General features: G+C 42.4%; 1 protein-coding gene and 1 pseudogene across 1 annotated transcript; one reads left to right on the top strand and one right to left on the bottom strand.

The window, feature by feature from the left end:
- Nucleotides 1–20,443, top strand: part of LOC136004437 (methenyltetrahydrofolate synthase domain-containing protein-like) — a 77,458-nt pseudogene that overhangs the window by 4,210 nt on the left and 52,805 nt on the right.
- Nucleotides 6,681–11,682, bottom strand: LOC136004419 (adenosine 5'-monophosphoramidase HINT1-like). The gene is made up of 3 exons (XM_065660900.1): nt 11,491–11,682; nt 7,587–7,691; nt 6,681–6,812 (listed from the first exon to the last, which is right to left on the bottom strand). Exons 1-3 carry the CDS (start codon nt 11,680–11,682, stop codon nt 6,681–6,683), a joined length of 429 nt encoding a protein of 142 aa, XP_065516972.1.

Here is a 20,443-nt window from a genome sequence, read left to right as displayed (position 1 = left end):
CGCCTGGACAAGTTCCTGTGTGATGTACTGTAGGTTACCCTGCTCTTGCAGGGGGGTTGGACTAGATGATCTTTTGAGGTCCCTTCCAACCCTTGGGATTCTGTGATTCTGTGATTTCATATGGTAACAACCATTCTGGAACAGAAAAGCAGTCATTGGCTTTCCCTAAGCAGGCTGTTAAAATATCAGGCTGTGCTTTTAGAACAAGAGGACATAGAACTGAAAGTAACTAAACTTTTGGACCCAGCAGTGGTTTTGACAACCGATCCAGAAGCAGAAGAGCTGACTCACAACTGTTTAATGACTATTGAGCAGGTGTATTCCAGTTATACTGACCTGCAAGATACATCCCTGAAGGATGTGGACTACAAACTGTTTGTGGATGGTAGCAGCTTTATGAAAATGGAAATGGGAAAGCAGGATATACTGTGGTAACCAAACATAAAATGATGGAGGCTAAAGCCCTGCATTTCTCCCCCCTGCCCAACACATCAGCACAGAAAGCCAAGCTGATGGTGCAACTGAGACTTCTAGAATTGTCAGAAAGTCAAAATTTACTTTTAAGGCACATCAATTTGATAATACTCCAGTGGATACTGGTAATCACGTTGCTGACAAAGCAGCCGAAGAAGCTATGGGTGGGGACCTTTTATTAATATTGCCTCATAAGTATCAGTGCTTGGATAATGAAGTTCCAAGTTATCAAACAGAGGATGAGAAATTACCTAGTCTATTAGGAGCCAAGAAGAATGATGAAGGATGGTGGGTTACACCAAACCAGCAGGCAATAATTGCCCAACCTCTTATAAGAAAAACACCAGCAACTCATGGGGGAATAGAATCAATGACTGAGGCTTTAAAGCTCCAAGTTCTGAGTAGTATGCAAATGGATGGAATTATAAAGATGTTATAAAAAGAAGTGTGAACCTTGTTTACTGTGTTAAGAGACCCCCACCTGGAACAACAAAGGCAGTTGTCCAAGAGACTATTGGCAAGTGGACTTTACAGAATTGCCACAGCACAATGGGCTCAGGTATACGTATATATTGGTACTAATAGATATGTTTTCTGGTTGGCTGGTGGCTTTCCCTTGTTGCACCAATATGGTTCATGAAGTAGTAAAACATTTACTGAATCAGATAATACCCTGATATGGTGTACCTGCAGGCTTGTCCTTGGACAGAGGTCTGCATTTTGTTGCTTCTGCAACAAAATTTTGTTGCTTCTGCTGCTTCTGTAGTTAGGAAGGTGGGAGAGTGTTTGGGAATCAAGTGGGACCTGCATACCCTATATAGACCTCAGGCTAGTGGGAAAGTGGAATGTATGAATCAGACACTCAAGTTACAATTGAAATATAATCAAGAAACTCATTTAACTTGGTTACAAACCCTACCAATTGCTTTGTTAAGGATATGAATATAGCCAGGAAGGAACCATGTGAGTCCATATAAACTGATGTATGGGCGGCCTTACCAACTGCCTTTTGTTCCTGGTGATACGTTTTTACAGGAAAAACAGGATCTCAGACAATACCTGCTGGCACTGGGTAAAAATCTTGGCTCTGGTAATATCTTGGTAGGAAATTACCCAGACTGCAGCTGGACAATGCAACTCTGGACTAAGGGACCCCAAACTGGCTATTGGAATGCTCCATAAGGGAAAGGGTGGCATTGATTGTGTAATAATACTGCTAGAAAGGCCATTTCCCCAGGATGGACTGGAACATGTGCATTAGGTGTTGTACTCCTGGATATTACAAGAATCAAACCCCTAAAACCAGAAAAAGGATGGATAAGAACCTTCTTAAAAAGGACCAAGAAATCCCGTGATGCTGTTGCAGATCGTCCTACAAAATTTCAGCTTTGTCAGATGGTTTCTCCCTTGGTTGGGGGTGAGTGAATTAGAAAAGACCATATAAATATACCAGCAGTAACTGAAAACATCGAAGACAACATTATAGATGCTATACAGACATTACAGATTGAGGTATCCAGGTTATCTCAGGTAGTATTGAAAAACAGTAGGGCCCTTGATCTGCTAATAGCTGCCCAAGGAGGTTTTTGTACAGTTATAAATACAAGCTGCTGCACATACATAGACCAGAGTGGTAGAATATCCACAGATACAGCAGAAATTTGGAAGCAGACAAAGATCTTACATCAGGCCGTCAGAGTTGATACTAACTGGGGATTTGAAGAACTATGACATGGACTTACTTGTTGGCTACCAAATTGGAAATGGTTGAAAAACTTGTTTGTGATCATTATAGTAATAATCTGGGTCTGTATCCTTGCATGAATCATGACTCAATTTTGTAATTGCTGGTCATGATGGTGTATTAGAATCAAATACGGGTGAAGGGTAAAGAATGAGATTTACAGGATATATGTATACCCTATAAGTCTCAAAGGGGAGAAATGTAACTTTAAATCTTAAACTAACAATAGCGTGTGTGCCTTTAACATAGTAGAACAGACCAAACTGTTCTAATTTAGTAACACATAGAAAGGAATGTTCAGCTAATGGGGGAAGGAACAGCATGGGACTGATAACAACTAGGAAGACAGTAAATAAGACCAGGGATGTCAGCCTTCAAGATAACAGAGTGGCACCCAGCGTGGAGGGAGACTGGAACAGAACAGAAGCAAGGACATACCAACTGCTATCTCAGCACTAGGTTCTTGCAAGCGTGCGCAAGCACTGAGTTCATTCAGTAAACACAGTGAGGAAGACTATCAGCGACCACCAGAGACCCCCACTCAGCAAGAAAGTGCATGCACAATTAGGATGCAAATATTATAATTAGTTCATGGAAAAGATACGAATATTCATGAGAATGCTAAATATACAGCTGCTGTCAGCAAGTATCGGGTGCGCACACCTTTGCGAAATGATTCATGTGTGCGCCCAGTGCTGCAATAAAGAATGCCTGCTTTCTAAAACTCCAAATTGAGTCTTAGAGTTTCTCCAACCGACTTTTATGGTAACAGTTTTATTTGCAAATTAGGGGTAGTCATTCTCATTAAAGGGGTTTCCATTTCCCCAATGGGTCTATTGTTCAATATCTGTAGCTCTTCAGGCAAATGGACCCTCCACGTGTTTAATTCTTGTCTGCAAGGTGTGGTGCTGCTCTTCCATATCCAGTGCACAAGTGAGATGTCAGTCCTTTTCATATATCTTCCTGTGGTAATGGCATCGCCCAAAGGGACCATAAGACATATGAGGATGCCTAGGATCTGTAGTTCCTGTAAAACACAAAGCTAAACCATAATAATATCATTCTGTTAAATAGCATTTATTTGCAGAGACATATTCCCATTTTTCTTGCTGTCATGGTTTAAACCGATCCACACAGCTAGTCCACTCACTCCCCCCCTTTCTTGCCCTCCCACTGCTCCCAGAGGGATGGAGAGGAGAATCGAAAAGAATGCAACTCCCACGGGTTGAGATAAGAACAGTTTAGCAACTAAGGTATAACACAAACCACTATTGCTACCACCAATAATAATAATAATGATAAAGGAAATAACAAGAGGAAAGAATACAACACCTCAACACCAGCCGACCAATAACTCGCCCGACTCCCCCCAGCCAAGCACCGACCGATACCTCATCCAACCCTGCAGTCCCCGCCCTTCCGGGTAACTCCCAGTTACATCCTGGGCATGACGTGCTGTGGTATGGAATACCTCTTTGGCTAGTTTAGGTCAGGTGTCTTGTCTCTGCTTCCTCCCAGCTTCCCCTCCTCCCTGGCAGAGCATGAGGCTCAGAAAGTCCTTGGCCAGACCAAACATTCAAGCAGCAACTAAAAACATCGGCATTATCAGCACTGTTCCCAGGCCAAAAGATCAAAACACAGCATTGCACTAGCTCCTAAGAAGGAGAAAAATAACTGCTACTGCTGAACCCAGGACAGTATCCACCCCAGATTTAATCACTAATACAGCATTGTCTTTTTCAGTGACAATAATTTCAGCCAGCTTGGGTGGGCCCTTGGGTGTTTGGACCCAAACTTTAGCTCCACTATTCAATTGGTCAGCCAATCCAAATCCACAGTTCCCTCAAGCTGTAGTTATTTGTGGGGCTTTCCCCTTACTCACTTGCTTTTTCAACACAGGAAAAATCAACATTTGGGCAACACGGCCTTGTGGCTGAATTAAGATATCTTGATCTCTGCTATTCAACAAAATCACCTTGATCTCCCTTTGATAATATGAGTCAATAATGCCCCAAAGTATGTGAATACCTTTGATGGCTAAAGCAGACTTGGGGCTATCAAACCAAAGTAACCCAATAGAATATATACCCCAATACCAGTATCAATGACACAAATGCCTTGGGTGTTCAATATATGCATTTTTAAAGCATACAAATCTAATCCTGCAGCATCCAGAGTTGCTCGATAAGGTGCTAAAGCTCCCTCCTTTATTTCCCAGTACATGAGGGTCTCTGCTACTGTTAATGGTTTTATTTGCAAATTAGGGGTAGTCATCCTCACTAAAGGGGTTTCCATTTCCCCAATGGGTCTGTTGTTCAATATCTGTAGTGCTTCAGGCAAATGGTCTCACCATGTGTTTAATTTGCCTCCCCCAGACTCTTCAACTGCTCCTTAAGCAAGCAATTCATCCCTTGAATTAATCCCACAGCTTGTGGATAATATGGTATATGAAATATCCATTGGATGTTGTTCGTATCAGAAAATTGTTGTATTTTCTGTTTTTTGAAGTGTGAACCACTGTCATTCTAAATTTGCAAAGGAATGCCATAGTATAAAATAATCAATTCCAGAGGTTTAATTGTACTGTCCTGGGTTGCTGGTCTACATGGATGTGCTATTAAATATCCAGAGTATGTGTCAATGGCTGTACACACATACTGACAACCCCAATGGGCCGGCAGAGGACCTATATAATCCATTTCCCAGATTTGCCCTCGTAATTTTCCCAAATTCAATTGCGCTTGTACTATATGCGATACAATCCTTTGCTGTGTATGCTTTCAGACGGGGCACTGGGCTATCACCGTTTTAATGATACCAAAATTTATGACAACTCTATGGTCCCAGGGCCACCTGCAAGTGGCTTTCTCCCCAAGATGACTGCATTTTTGGTGTGCCCATTTGGCCAAACCCATCTGTTGTGGTGATGAGGGTCTTCCACAACTTGGGGAGTTTTTGCTTGTCCATCTGCAGTAGAATTATATACCATCGTCCCACATTGAGCATCTATATAGAACACTGTGACTTCAGTTTGTTGGAAAAATGCCCAAATATCATGCCACAACTCTTTCCACAATATTTCTATGGAATGACTTTTCCAATCATGCCTGGCCCAAGTTGGGAGCCAGGAAGCTAAACCATTGGCAACTGACCACAAATCCGTAAAATCATGACACTGTCCAAGTTCTTCTTATTAAATGCCACATATATGGCATATAATTAGACATACTGGATAATTTAACCTTCACCTGAAGTGTCTTGGAACTTATTCTGAGACAGATTAAAGGCTATGCCTTTCCAAAAACGCTTCCCAACAATATATTTACTTGACCAATCAGTAAACAAGGCATGCTTCCCTTATTCTCCTGTCACCTGGCATAGGAGGTATACCCATTTTTTCGATGATTCAAGGAAACATCCTACATCAGTTTCCATCGCCTCCCAGGAAAGATTAAATAAAGGTCAAGTCCTCGGGTTGCTTACGTGCCCACCGCACCAAACTTCACCTGATCACTTAAAAGAGAAAAAGAAAGATGAAGTTTGCCGCCTCCCTGTCATGTACTTTTGGGTTGGGTCTGGCGGGGACGGAGGCAACTTTCCCCGTAGCAGCCCTCATAGTGCTGCGCTTGGTAGTTGTAGCTAGAAGGGCTTTGATAACACGGCAGTGTTTTGCCTACTGCTGAGCAGTGCTCCCACAGCATGGAGACTGTCTCTCCCACCACCCCTCCCCCCAGCATCCGGTAAGCTGGGGGTGGGCAAGACGCTGGGAGGGGACACAGCCAGGACAGCTGACCCAAACTGACAAATTTCACAACTGTCCGCTGTGCTATGGAAGCAGCACAGCTGCCATTCAGGCCAATTGTTTTCTCCTACCATATATACCCCTCCTCACCAGAAAAGGGATATCAACGGGGCCTTACTACACAGCCATTCATCGAGTGCTCCAACAGGAGTTGGATGCTCCCAGCACACTGCACCGTGCTGAAACCGCCCTTGTACGGCCTGCCTGTAGCGTCGCGTACAGTATTTTCTAGAGGTTCAGCAGCAGCCTACACCGGCTCTATGCACATTTGCATCCCGCTTCCAAAACAGCTAAGAGTTTGCACCCAACAAGACGCAGGAGACTGCTACGCGGTTCCACCGTCACGCTTCAAATGACTGGGCAAATCACTATCTATCTACGGAACACTGTTAACAGACAGAAACATTCCACACGCTTACGCTCCGGGGAGACACCGTTTTAACTCGCAGAGCTATTTCCCCTCAGTAAGATGCACAAGACACAGATGATATCCCCATGCTAAATCTTTACTGTGCAACTGCTGCTCAAAGCTTTCGTTACCTTCCACAGACACGCCTCATGAGAAATTAGACACCAACAGAGGCTAGGTTGACGGGCAACAGACAAAATCCATCCAGTGAGCATTTGTACACGTGCAGCAACTCTTGGGGTACAAAAGCCTCAGCCAGGCGGCCAGCCCAACTGACGGCCACCCAGAATATGGAGGTGCATGTGATGGACAGACTGCCCACCCTCTGGCCCTTCACCTGCAACCATCCGGAGTCCATCAGTCAGGCCCAGGTGAGCAGCACGCTGGAGAAGGAAGTTCGAGACCATAAATAAAATAAATAAAAAGCCACACACAAAGAGGGCGGCGAGGGAAGGAACGAGAGCAGAGAACCACCCAGAGAAACCAGATAGCCCAATTCTTAGCAAGTCAACCGCTGCGCTTCAAAATTACTGCCTGTCCGCCCGCAACCGACGTTTCCCAAGCAGAGCTACAAAGAACGACTATGCACGCTATAAGGGGGTGGGGGTGGGGGGTGAAGAGCTACTCAATTTTTGTCAAGCTAGACAGTAACAGTACTAAACAACCACAGAAGCTAAGTTTGTCTCCGGGTTAAAGCCCCCATTAATATCTTCAGGCGACGTAAGCAATTCCAGCCGAAAATAAACTTTAGGCTGCATTTTGCGCGGGTTTACAGAGACTTTGAACTTGACTTTTATAGCTAAAAGGGAAGCATCCAACACCTCTCAGCCAGCTTTGCCCTTCCTCACCCCTGACCCGCCAAAAGCCCCAAGCCCTCTTCCCCATATCAGAAGTACTACTGCTCTTCCTCTAAACCATGACAATAGGCAGCAGACTGCGCTCCAAAACAACACTGCATTTTGCACCACAACTACATACCCAGGGATGAGCATTGCTTTAGCTCGCTACTTTTAGTCAGAAAGCTCAACTCCATTACAAGCCAGAAAACCCAAGCCAGCCTACTACTGTGCCCAATCAAGAGGAAGAAAAGGGGGGTGGGGAAAGAGGAACTAACTACAGGTACAGTTTAGCATACAGGAGGCTTCCACAGTACTTACAGCTTCACCAGGATCTTCTGCTTCAGATAACCTGATAGTTGCCTCCTTAGGCATGACTAGGAAAAGTGTCGGAGCTTGGGGTGAAAGGTCATGGAACACAAGGCGCTGGAGGAAGAGTAAGCAGTTAAAACGCAATTGGCTCCAGAAAAAGGTAATAGCTGAAGAAAATCAATACACCCCAAAGAACTCGCATGGAAGCGGATTACCACACACCCCAAGCGCAAGCCGAAACACTGATTTCTCTTACGCGATAGTAACGCTTTCTATACGCAAAACCCAACGTAGTTACAGAGCCCCATTCCAGAACAAGAAATAAAAAGAAATAACAAGAGGAAAGAATACAACACCTCAACACTAGCCGACCAATAACTCGCCCCACTCCCCCCAGCCGAGCACCAACTGATACCTCGCCCAACCCTGCAGTCCCCCAGCCCTTCCGGGTAACTCTCCGTTACATCCTGGGCATGACGTGCTGTGGTATGGAATACCTCTTTGGTCAGTTTGGGTCAGGTGTCCTGTCTCTGCTTCTGTCCCGGCCTCCCCTCCTCCCTGGCAGAGCACGAGGCTCAGAAAATCCTTGGCCAGACCAAACATTTGAGCAGCAACTAAAAACATCGGCATTATCAGCACTGTTCCCAGGCAAAAAATATCAAAACACAGCACTGCACTAGCTACTAAGAAGGAGGAAAATGACTGCTATTGCTGAACCCAGGACATGGCCTGACTGTATGAAGACAGAAGAAGAATCCAGTAAGGTGTTAGAAGACCCCAAACAAAAAAATCACCCTTGGACTAAAAAGGTATGTGAGGGGCTGGTGCATAAATCATAAGGATATAATTGCCCAGGCATTTCTTTGTTCAGGATCTGTCTCCAGAGGCACCGGGCTTGAGTTGTCCCTATTGCTGTACCACTCAATTATTAAATTATTTTTTCCTGGAATCAGACGACTGAGACTCTGCTGCCATAAACCTAGGGTTGAGCCTGAAGGAGGAGGAAATGCTCCCGAGAATGAGTCAGTGTGTGTGTGTGCGAGGGGTCAAAAGGAGCACCTATCGGCTCCCTGGAGCCTCCTGCTGTGAAGGGACTCCAATCCTAGCAGTTAAAGTCTCGGGTGGTGTGTGTATGCTCTGGTAGCAGCTTCTCCCCTTACACTAGTATGGGGCTATGTTTTTCATTTTTGATGAAAACAGCATTGATAACACTGGGATGTTTTAGTTATTGCTGAACAGTGTTTATTCAGAGTCAAGGCCTTTTCTGCTCCTCATGCTGCTCTTGAAGCAAGTCGGCTGGGGGTAATCAAGAAGTTGGGAGAGGACATGTCACCGAAAGCTGGGAGAATAAAACTCCTTAATGCCAATGTAGCATTAAGAAGCAGACACTTCTTTATTGCAGCACTCGGTGCTGGGTGGAATTTCCACAAATCGAGCACACCCAATGCCGATTTCATCCTTATGTTTATACACAAAAATTACAATGTAGTACACTCCCAGTTACAATTATTGGTTAGTGATTTACATACAATTATAACATCTGCACTGTCATTCTCTTCTGCTACTATGCTTGTGTGGGGGAAGGGTCTTCACTTGGGCAAGGGTCTTCTCGATCTGTGGGTGTGTTTTTTAGTATTATAGTGTAGGCAGTTTACTTTAGGTCACCTTAAAAGTAAGTTTTGTTGCCAAGTTGGCTCTTTAGATTTCTGCCTTGCCAGATTGTCAAATAACTCATCCTATATACAACAGACCCTAGGTGCTTTGGTTATGTTCTAGAGAATAAAGACTAAGGCTAGCATGTCACAGAGAACAGGGACTTCAAGCAACACAGCATCTAATTTCTAAGCTAACACAGCATCCTGTACTAACACAGAGGCTAACTTCTTAAATCAAGTTCTTATATATAACTGCTTTATAATCAAACACAGAATATAGAAAGATTCAGTGAAACTTAAGATAATCTGCAACGTTTCCCCCCTTTGAAAGTTTTGAAAATAATTTCAATACTTTCATTTTAACTGTTTTTGTTATTACTTTTTGGTGGGAGTTATATGTTAGTGGGAGCCTTTGGAATTGATTATTGTTCATCTTGTTGTCTAGCCACTGCTTAGATGATACAGTCTTGTTCTTTATTTGTCTTTTAAAATAATAATAGATCAAAATAATTGTTAGAAAAATATCAACAAGACTATGGTGGTGCTAATCAGTGATTTTATCCATGAACTCAAATTTCATCCTAATCCTTTGAAGATTTTATCTATCCAACTTTCTTGTATGTCTTGTTGAATCTTTTGATTATTCTGTTCTACCTTTTCCAATAAGTCTAAGTCATGCTCCATATCTTGAGTCACATTTGGAATGCATATACAATGATCAATTCTATCTTTCAAGAATCCACAAACTCCATGCTCTTTAAGTAAGAGCATATCCAAAGCTGTTCTATTTTGTACAGTCATCCTTCAAGTTGCCTGTAAATGTAAATTCAAATCCTTAAATCCTTTCCAGGTTGCATTTACTAGTTTTTCTACTTGTCCTGTTAGTTGATATATACATTACCTGTTCTTATATATTGCTAAAGGAGTCAGCAAAGACTCCAAAGCCAACCAACTTTCATTCCAGTCAAAAGTTCATTCCATTCTTCATCTATTTCTGACCTCTTCACCCTTTATAATTTTAAATGTTCTTGATGGCTTGGCTTCGCGAACGAAGATTTTGGAAGGGCTTACCCAAGCTAATGCTCCTCTAAAAGGAGTTATTCTCCAGGACATAGAGTTGGTATGCCCAATGTTATTTGTGTTACTTTACCATCTAGAGGTAAATGAGTTGTCCAGGTCCCATCACTCACTGTTCACACTAAGTGTCCTGGGCTCCAGAACGCGGATCACAGAATCATAGAATCATAGAATAGTTAGGGTTGGAAAAGACCTTAAGATCATCTAGTTCCACCCCCCCCCCCCCCACCATGGGCAGGGGCATCTCACACTAAAGCATGTCACCCAAGGCTCTGTCCAACCTGGCCTTGAACACCACCAGGGATGGAGTATTCACAACTTCCCTGGGGAACCCATTCCAGTACCTCACCACCCTCACAGTAAAAAAATTCCTCCTTATATCCAATTTAAACTTCCCCTGTTTAAGTTTTAACACATTATCCCTTATCCTATCACTACAGTCCCTAATGAAGAGGTCCTCCCCAGCATCCCTATAGGCTCCCTTCAGACACTGGAAGGATGCTATGAGGTCTCCACACAGCCTGTTTTCATACGGGAGGTGTTCCAGTCCCCTGATCATCCTCGTGGTCTTCCTCTGAACTTGTTCCAATAGTTCCGTGTCCTTTTTATATTGAGGACACCAGAACTGTACACAATACTCCAAGGGGGGCCTCACAGGAGCAGAATAGAGGGGCTGGATCACCTCCTTTCATCTGCTGATCATGCTTCTTTTGATGCAGCCCAGGATACATTTGGCTTTCTGGGCTGCGAGCGCACACTGCTGTCTCATGTTCAGTTTCTCATTGACCAACACCCCCAAGTCCTTCTCCAAAGGGCTGCTCTGAATCTCTTCTCTGCCCAGTCTGTAGCTGTGCCTGGAATTGCCCTGACCCAGGTGTAGGACCTTGCACTTGTCATGGTTGAACTTCATGAGGTTGCCATCAGCCCACCTCACAAGTGTGTCAAGGTCCCTCTGGATGGCATTCCTTCCCTCCAGCATATCAACCAAACCACACAGCTTAGTGTCATAGGCAAACTTGCTGAGGGCGCACTCAAACCCACTGTCCATGTGTTCCAGAGTTTGAGGATTCCAGGTGAGAGAAAACAAGAGATAAATAGAGAAATCACAACTAGTTTATTAATATAGGAAAATATAGATATACTAACAGATACAGTAAAAGATACTTCTGATGTTTGCTTACCTTACCAACCCCAAGGACCCTGTGAAGACGATTAGGAAACCAGCTCCAAGAATCATCATCGATGTGTGAGGTGGCAGGCTCAACCTTAGCGGGCGTCCCTGTGGAGGCAACATTGACCTGGCTGGTATGAGGTTCTGCCTCCCTGCATTGCATGAGGCTCAGGGTTTTATACTGACAAAAATGCACACTCATTCTGACGCAGGGGGCCAGCCTACGTCGGAAGAAGTGGCCAGCAAAATCTAGAAAGGTCTCCAAGGGCTGGAACTTTTCCAGGGAGTTCTAAAGCAGAACTTTCTGAGGAGGAACCAAAGATGGACTTTCCGAGGAGCAGCCAAAGCAGGACTCTCTGGGGACGAGCCAAAGCAGAAACTTCCGGGGAGGAGCCAAAGCAGACAAACAGTAGTTTTTTATCTTTGTGTGTTTCACCATGGACCATTATCTATTGTCATTGACACCCCATGTCATCGACAAAGATTTTGAACAAGACCGGTCCCAACACCGATCCCTGAGGGACACCACTCATTACTGGTCTCCAGCTGGACATTGAGACATTGACCACAGCTCTTTGTGTGCGGCCATCCAGACCATTTTTTATCCACTGAGTGGTCCATCTATCAAATTGAGGTCTCTCCAATTTAGAGATAAGGATGTCATGTGGGACAGTGTCCAATGTTTTGCACAAGTCCAGGTAGATGACATCAGCTGCTCTACCCCTATCCATCAGTTCTGTAGCCCCATCATAGAAGGCCACCAGATTGGTCAGGCAGGATTTCCCCTTAGAGAAGCCATGCTGGCTGTCACCAAGCACCTTGTTGTTTTTCATGTGCCTTAGAATGCCTTGCAGGAGAATGTGCTCCAAGATTTTGCCAGGCACAGAGGTGAGACTGACTGGTCTGTAGTTCCCTGTGTCATCCATTTTCCCCTTCTTGAAAATGGGGGTTATATTACCTTTTTTCCAGTCATCGGGAACTTTACCTGACTGTCATGATTTTTCAAAAATGATGGACAGTGTCTTAGTAACTTCGTTCGCCAGCTCCTTCAGGACTCATGAATGGATTTCATCAGGTCCAATGGACTTATGTACGTTCAGGTTCTTAAGATGGAGTATTGTGTGCAGTTCTGGTGTCCTCAACATAAAAAGGACATGGAACTGTTGGAACAAGTCCAGAGGAGGGCCACGAGGATGATCAGGGGACTGGAGCACCTCCCGTATGAAGACAGGCTGAGGAAGTTGGGGCTGTTCAGCCTGGAGAAGAGAAGGCTGCATGGAGACCTCATAGCAGCCTTCCAGTACCTGAAGGGGGCCTATAGAGATGCTGGGGAGGGACTCTTTGTCAGGGACTGTAGTGACAGGACAAGGGGTAACGGGTTAAAACTTAAACAGGGGAAGTTTAGATTGGATATAAGGAGGAAATTCTTTCCTGTTAGGGTGGTGAGGCACTGGAATGGGTTGCCCAGGGGGGTTGTGAGTGCTCCATCCCTGGCAGTGTTCAAGGCCAAGTTGGATGAAGCCTTGGGTGGGATGGTTTAGTGTGAGGTGTCCCTGCCTATGGCAGGGGGGTTGGAACTAGATGATCTTGAGGTCCTTTCCAACCCTAACTATGATTCTATGGTCTCGAACCAGATCCTCTCCTATAGTGGGCCTAAGGTCTTCATTCTCACATCCCAGATCTTTTGCAACTAAATATTGTTCCTCTTCTGGGTATGTATGTCTCAGTCAATTTGAGGTCATTCCTAAGGCCTCTGTATAAACATCCATATTTTAAAGCAGCAGCTAAAGGAAGAATAGTTTGGATCACCGTATCAGGGGTATTACAATTATACATTTTCTCACACTTCCACCAGGACACTAATCTTTCCTTTTCTTGTGATGAACTATTTCTATTGGGAAGGTTGCAAAAGTCACTACATCCCAAATAAAACACCAAGGTGCTTTAGCCATGGATTGAAATAAAGATAAAATGGCCATATTCCAGAGTCCCAATTTGCTTCTCTCTTTTGTATCTGACTTGTCTCATTGCATTCCCATTTCATGATCATTTAGCTTACATTTTTCTTTCTTTGCTCATCATAAGAACACCACCCCATATTTTTAAGTTTCCCAATTTTAGTAAAAACATAATTTAACAATTTTTCACAGTCAGCCCTACTACCTGCAGTTTTCCATTTTTTCCGAATTTCCGAATGGTGCCATTCAACCACAGGTTTTTTGTTCACAATGTATAGTTTCATTTTTCCTTAAAATTGTCAGATTCATAGTTAAATTTCCCATGGTAGTGAATCACCTACTGCTCTTGGAATTGGTAAACAAGCAGTAATTTGTGACACTTTTTTGCAAATTAGCTAACTCTTCGATTAATCCTAACATCAAATTTTCATCCTGGGATTTTCCTGAGAGATAGATCAATTGGTCTGTTTCTATTTGCCTTTTATTTCTTTTCTTTTTTTTTTTTTTTTCAGTTCACTTGCCGTCTTATCAGGATTAAGGTCTGGAATTTGAGTAGAATTACATTCTAATTTCAATAGATTTCCATGTTCTACTAATTCTCCATCTGGTTCAGGTTTTACCACAAAATTGGCTTCCATTAACATCTAAATCAATATCCATTCTCCCCAGATCAAAATTAGACATATTTCATAGTCAATTTGGAGGTTTTATAATCCCTGTTAACAATTTTGCACAATGATGGGGCTTTCTTCACCCTAGTGTAGTGTATCTATGCTTCTGATTCAGCTCTCTTGATGGCGATGAAGGTAGTCAACAGTACTTAAAAAGGTCCTTTCTAGCATTCTTGAAGAGGTTCAGAAGTCCATGTCTTCATGTAGACATAATCTCCCGTTTGGAAATTATGTAATGGGTTCTCCAAAGACAGAGGCCTGTTCCAAACAACCCCACTCTGAAGCGCAGTTAAAGTTTTTACTAGGGAAAGTAGATAGTTATATACATTTTGTTTTCTTTTTACATGTACATTCAAATTTAACTCTGGAGATTCATACAGCTTTCCATATAACAACTCATAAGGACTAATTAAAGTTCCACTTTTAGGTTGAACCTGAATTCGCAAGAGGGTCGATGGGAGTGCCTGAGTCCATTTCAAATTAGTTTCCTGACATTTTACTAACCTGTCTTTTCAATGTTTGATTAATTCTTTCAACTTTTCCACTGGATTGTGGCCTCCAAGGTGTATGTAAGTCCCAAGTAATTACCAACATTTTACTAACACCCTATACCACTTCTGCAATAAAATGTGGACCTCTATCTGAAGATATTCCAATAGGCACCCCAAATCTTGGGATAAGCACCTGCAATAGCCAATTAATGACTTCTTTTGCTAGACTGGTCCTATAGGGAAAGGCTTCTGGCCATCCTATAAAAGTGTCAACCTCTACCAAAATGTACCAATACCCATTTTGCCGAGGTAGTTCGGAAAAATCTATTTGCCAATAATCTCCTGGTTCCATTCCTGATTTCAGTATTCCCATTTGAACCTTTTGCTTTACAACTGAATTGTTTTTCAAACATATTTCATATTTTACAGTTGTCATTTTAACTATTTCTAGCAGTTTTACTGCGTCTCTTTAAAAATGTCACTAATGCTTCTGCTCCCAATGACATTCCTTATGTTTGTCTGTATTATTTCCCTCATTATAAATGGTGGGATTACTATTTGACCTTGTGATGTCACCCACCATCTGCCTAGATTCTTTTTGCATTTAGCAACTTCCCTAATTTCTTGTCTTCCTCTGAATATTTAGGGTTTTCTCTTGGTAGAGCTATGGTTTTAGTACGGATTAATGCCATTTGGAAAGCATCTCTTTTTGCATTCCTCCTAGCTATTCTGTCTGCCAATTTGTTTCCTATAATTTCTTTTGTTTTTTCCTGACTGGTATGCTTTAGAGTGCATGATTGCCACCTGAATCAGTTTCTGGACTGCTTGTATTAATTTAAAGATTTATTCTTTGTATTTAATGCTTGTTCCCTGGGAGGATAATAATCTCCTTTCCTTTCACAGGAATCCATGAACATGTACCACACCAAAGGCATATTTTGAATCAGTCCAAATATTCACTTTCTTTCCTTCACTCAGTTCTAATGCTGTCATCAGGGCTATCAGTACTGCCTTTTGAGTTGAAGTAGTGCAAGGTAAAGAATTTGCTTCTATAACTGAATTCTCAGTAGTCACTGCATATCCTGCATATCGAATTCCATCCTCCACAAAACTGCTACCATCCCTGTAAAATTCCCAATGAAGATCATCCAGTGGTCTATCCTTTAAGTCTTCTCAACTGGAACAGACATGTTCAGTGGTCACCAAACAGTAATGTTCTAGCTATCCTTCTTCCTGCATGGAGTTCAAAAAGACTGCAGGGTGTCCTGGGTTCAGCAGTAGCAGTCATTTTTCTCTTTCTTAGTAGCTGGCGCAGTGCTGTGGTTTTGACTTTCAGCCTGGGAACAGCGCTGATAACACCAATGTTTTTAATTGTTGCTCAGTAATGTTTACTCTGACCAAGGACTTTCTGAGTCTCATACTCTGCCAGGGAGGAGGGGAAGCTGGGAGGAAGCAGAGACAAGACACCTGACCCAAACTAGCCAAAGGGTTATTCCACACCACAGCACGTCATGGTCAGTATATAAACTGGGGGGAGTTACCCGGAAGGCCCAGATTGCTGCTTGGGTCAGGCTGGGTATTGGTCAGTGGGTGGTGAGCAATTGTATTCTTTCCATTATTTCCCTTATCATTATTATTATTGGTGGTAGCAGCAGTAGTTTTGTATTATACCTTAGTTACTGGACTGTTCTTATCTCAACCCATGGGAGTTACATTGTTTTGATTCTCCTCCCCATCCCTTTGAGAGTGGGGGGAGGAAGAAGAGGGGGAGTGAGCGAGCAGCTGCGTGTTTCTGAGTTACCATCTGGGCTTAAACCGTGATACAGGGTTAATCAGGCTAGTTGTTTTCAAACTACCACCATCTCATTCTGTTAAAATCACTTGGTATTTCATCATTCCACTAGGGGATAACCAATGACCCCCCTTTTGTTCTAAAACAGTATTTACCATGTGTGGTACATATACTGTTATTGTCCTCCCCAAAGTTAGTTTTCAAGCTTCTTGTATTAGCATCATTGTAGCAGCAACTGCCTGGAGACAAGTGGGCCATCCTCTACTTACAATGTCTAGTTGCTTGGAGAAATACCCAATCAGTCTTTTCCAGCTTCCTATTTTCTGAGTCAGCACCCTGAGTGCAAGATGTTGTCTTTCATGAACAAATAACTTAAAGTCTTTGGTTAGGTCTGGAAGTCCCAATGCTGGTGCAGTCATTTACTTAAACATGCCTGGTTTAAGTCCAGAAAGGCCTTTTGATGTTCTGGACCCAAAGCCCAGATAGATTACAGTTTGGCTTGCTATCTGAGCCTTATTTCTAGATGCTTTTTGCTCATTTAGTCCAAGAAAGTTTAAAAGGTCTATTACCTTAATAAAGGTTAGTGCCTCTTCTGTAGCAATCAAGATGTCATCCACGTATTGTAGAAGCAGATGTCCAGGTTTAGGTTCTGTATCTCTTTGTTTTCACTTTTCCAGCTCATTCACCAACTGGTTATCAAAGCTCATTGGACTATTTTTGAATCCTTGTGGCAATCTTGTCCATGTTTTTCATCCTGTTTGTGGATTTTCCCACTCAAAAGCAAATAATTTTCAGCTCCCTCCTCCAGGGGTATACAAAAGAAAACATCCTTTAAATCAAGCACTGGAAAGCACTGATGATCCTCTCTCAATGCTGTTCAAAGTGTATATATATTTTCAACTGCAGGGTATATGTCTTTAACTATTTGATTTATAGCCCTTAAATCCTATATTCACCTGAAGGTTTTCTTACTGGTAAAATTGGAGTATTATATTCTGACTCATACCCTTCAAGAATCCCAAACTTTATGAATTTATCAAACAATTTTTTAATTCCTTGTCTAAGCTCTGGCTTGATTGGATATTGCTTGATCCTCACTGGTTTTGCCTGTTCTTTCAACTCTTTTTTTACAGGTCGTGCTGTCTTTGACTTACCAGGTATTTTTGTATTTCAGATTACAGGTATAACAGCCTGATCTACCTCCTGTGGTATTTGTTCCTTAACTTTCTCATCAATATTTCCCCTGTCTTTGATTCTGGTATTTTTAAAAGAATCTCTCCTTTCTCAAACACTATTTGCACACTTAATTTGGGCAATAGATCTCGCCTCGACAAAGATATCGGACAGTCTGGTACATAGAAACATTCATGTGTAATTACTTTAGTTCCAAATTTCAAATCTAAGGGTTGAAGGAATGGCCTATTTTCTTGCTTCCCAGTCGCTCCAATTATACTGGACAATTTATTTCCTAATTTCCCTTTGCAAGTGTTCAAAACAGAATATGTTGTACCTGTATCTACTAAAAATTCAACCTTATCACTTCCTAGCTTAATTATAACTAGAGGTTCAGCTGGGTTCCCCTCTTCAGTCGTCTAGGGTCATTATCCTTGCAGTTTCTACCTGGCTTGCCTTTAGTCTAGGGCAGTCTTTTTTCCTATGTCCCTCCTCCCTGCAATGTGTACATTGATCTATCCCTAGAGGTGCATTAGGTTCTTGGTTACCAAAGTTTCTAAAACCTCCTATTCCTCTGGCTTGTCCTCTTCCCTTTACTGCATTCCTGTTAAAAGAGCTATTAGTCTGCTCTCTCTACCCCTTTTTTTTTTTTATTTTTTTCAATTGCTATAAACTTTCCATGGTACTTCAAGCATTTTATTTCAATTTCTAGAATCTTCTCCCTTTAATTTTTGGAGTTTTCTTTTTATATTGGGTGCTAATTGTCCCATAAAAAATCAAAGCCAATTGTTGTTGTTCTGCCTCAGTTTCCAATTTTAAATATTTTTTTCCAATTTTTAAATTTCCAATTTTTAAATTTCCAATTTTTAAATATTTTTTTTCCAATTTTAAATATTTTCTAGCAGTCTCCTTAAAATAATTTGCAACAGCGTAACATTGAATGTAAATTCTGCCTCATAATAATCTGGTTGCCTGATGACAGAAAATATGGGATCAAAAGGAAAATATGTGCAGGAGAACTGCATAACTGTTTGCCTGTATAATTTCATAACACCCTGGAATTAGTGAGACATTTGTAAATGCAATAGCCTTAGAGTTTCCGATTACCTGTTTTGTAAATGTATAATTCATATTTGGATATGAGGCATTGCAACTCCAGCGACTCCAAATATCTTTATCACTTGAGTTGTAATACCCTGAAAAGGTATCATTAATGTTAAGGGCAATCGTTGAATTTATGGGTCTTTGGACCCTTTCTTCATATCCCTCAGTGAGGAGGTGGACATCATTCCGCTGAAGAACGTATCCACCTTTTGTTATCCACCTTGGGGGGGAAAGCACATAGGGCCAGGATGCAGATGTAACATTTTTAATAAAATCATTATAATTTGTTATTGGTGTTAAAAATACCTTAGGCCCTGCTCAGCAGAAGGGGGTAAAGCTATGCAAAATCCTTGGTCTGTTCGATTCCATAACCAAAGAAACGCTTGGATTAGTTTCCATGTGAGGTTTTTGTTACCATTGTTTTGGGTCATTGGGGGCGAGAGGCTATCTGCTCCCCACAGCAAACATATCTGCATATGCACAAGTAGCAAGCACAAATAACCAGACACAACACTCCTAAGACTAATATAGATCGTCCGTGGTCAGTTTCTGTGAGTCTTCCTTTTACCTGTCAGAAAATAGCTAAAAAGAGGGAATTATCCATCCTGTGTTAATCTTGTGCTCTTTTCCATGGGCATCTGTAGCCACCCAAGCATATCTAAGGGCACTTGTCCTACCATGAGGAGTTCCACTAACACAGGCTGCCCTGGGTAATGTGAGGGGGTTCTAGGGGGATCATGTCCCTTCTTTTTAGGTGTTATAGAGGAAGGCACAGGACAAAAGGCAGAAACTCTTGGGCACCCATTCACCCCATTAACAAGTTTGACAGCATTCCACCGCTGACTGGCCCAACCTGCTTGGTGAGGTTTGAGAAAGCGCTTTAGTAATCCATTTGTTCTTTCTACTATCCCATTTGTTTGGGGGTAATAGGGGGCATGGTATACCCATTCTATGCCTTGTTACGTGGCCCATTCTTTCAGGATAGTTGCCGTAAAATGGGTACCATTATCAGACTGAATGATTTTAGGTTTGGGAAAAGTAATAAATCAGAGTTGTAATCCTTCTACTGTATTTTGAGCAGTGACTCATGCAAATGCTTCTGCACATACTAATCCTGATATGATTTCCATATCTATCAATACATATTGTTTTCCCTCTGAATTTTTGAAAGGTCCTATATAATCAATTTGCCAGGCATCCCACAAACCTTTTCCATCTTGCAAACAAAGCAGGGGATCTTGCAGGGGATGTCTTTCAAGTCTGGTGCAGCATTCTCCACAGGCTGAGATTCTCATGGCACACATTTCTCGAGTTACTGGCCATCATCAGCTCACGGCTTCCTTTAGAAGATCCCATATTTTGCATGCAGCCATTCTAACAGCTGTTCCAAATTCTCCCCTTCCTGTTTGGCTGTCAGGTCTGAGATCCTGCCGAGTGAATCTGCCTGATTATTTCAAAGGTGAGCTGGGTCATTTTCCCCCTGGTGTGCTGCAACCCATCCTACTAAGAAACACTTTTGTTTAGTGATAGTTAAGATTTCTTCCCACTTTTCTTGTTGCCATATGGGCACTCAGTTGACCTCCCACTGATTCTGTTCCCAAAAGGGGAGCCATTCAGTGCATTCCTTAAACACAACATAAGAGTCAGTGTAGATACACTTTCTTCCAAATCCTTTTCTTTGACAAATACACTCCAAACTGCTACTAATTCTCCCACCTGCTCACTGCCTTCTCCCTGCATCATTATCTGGTCTCTTGAATTGCCATGCAAAGCA

This window comes from Lathamus discolor, chromosome W (genome assembly GCF_037157495.1).
Source record: "Lathamus discolor isolate bLatDis1 chromosome W, bLatDis1.hap1, whole genome shotgun sequence".
Classification (NCBI taxonomy): domain Eukaryota; kingdom Metazoa; phylum Chordata; class Aves; order Psittaciformes; family Psittacidae; genus Lathamus; species Lathamus discolor.
Note: the sequence above shows the minus strand (reverse complement) of the source record. Positions and strands in the feature narration are given on the sequence as shown.

What these genes read in the sequence shown, in the direction of transcription:
- LOC136004419 (XM_065660900.1), bottom strand. Translation starts at nt 11,682, where the DNA reads ATGAGTGTGCATTTTTGTCAGTATAAAACCCTGAGCCTCATGCAATGC. An exon ending in GGGTCCTTGGGGTTGGTAAG is followed by an intron (nt 7,692 to 11,490) that starts GTAAGCAAACAT and finishes CTCTTCCTCCAG; the next exon opens with CGCCTTGTGTTCCATGACCT. An exon ending in CAGAAGATCCTGGTGAAGCT is followed by an intron (nt 6,813 to 7,586) that starts GTAAGTACTGTG and finishes TTCCTTCTCCAG; the next exon opens with CGTGCTGCTCACCTGGGCCT.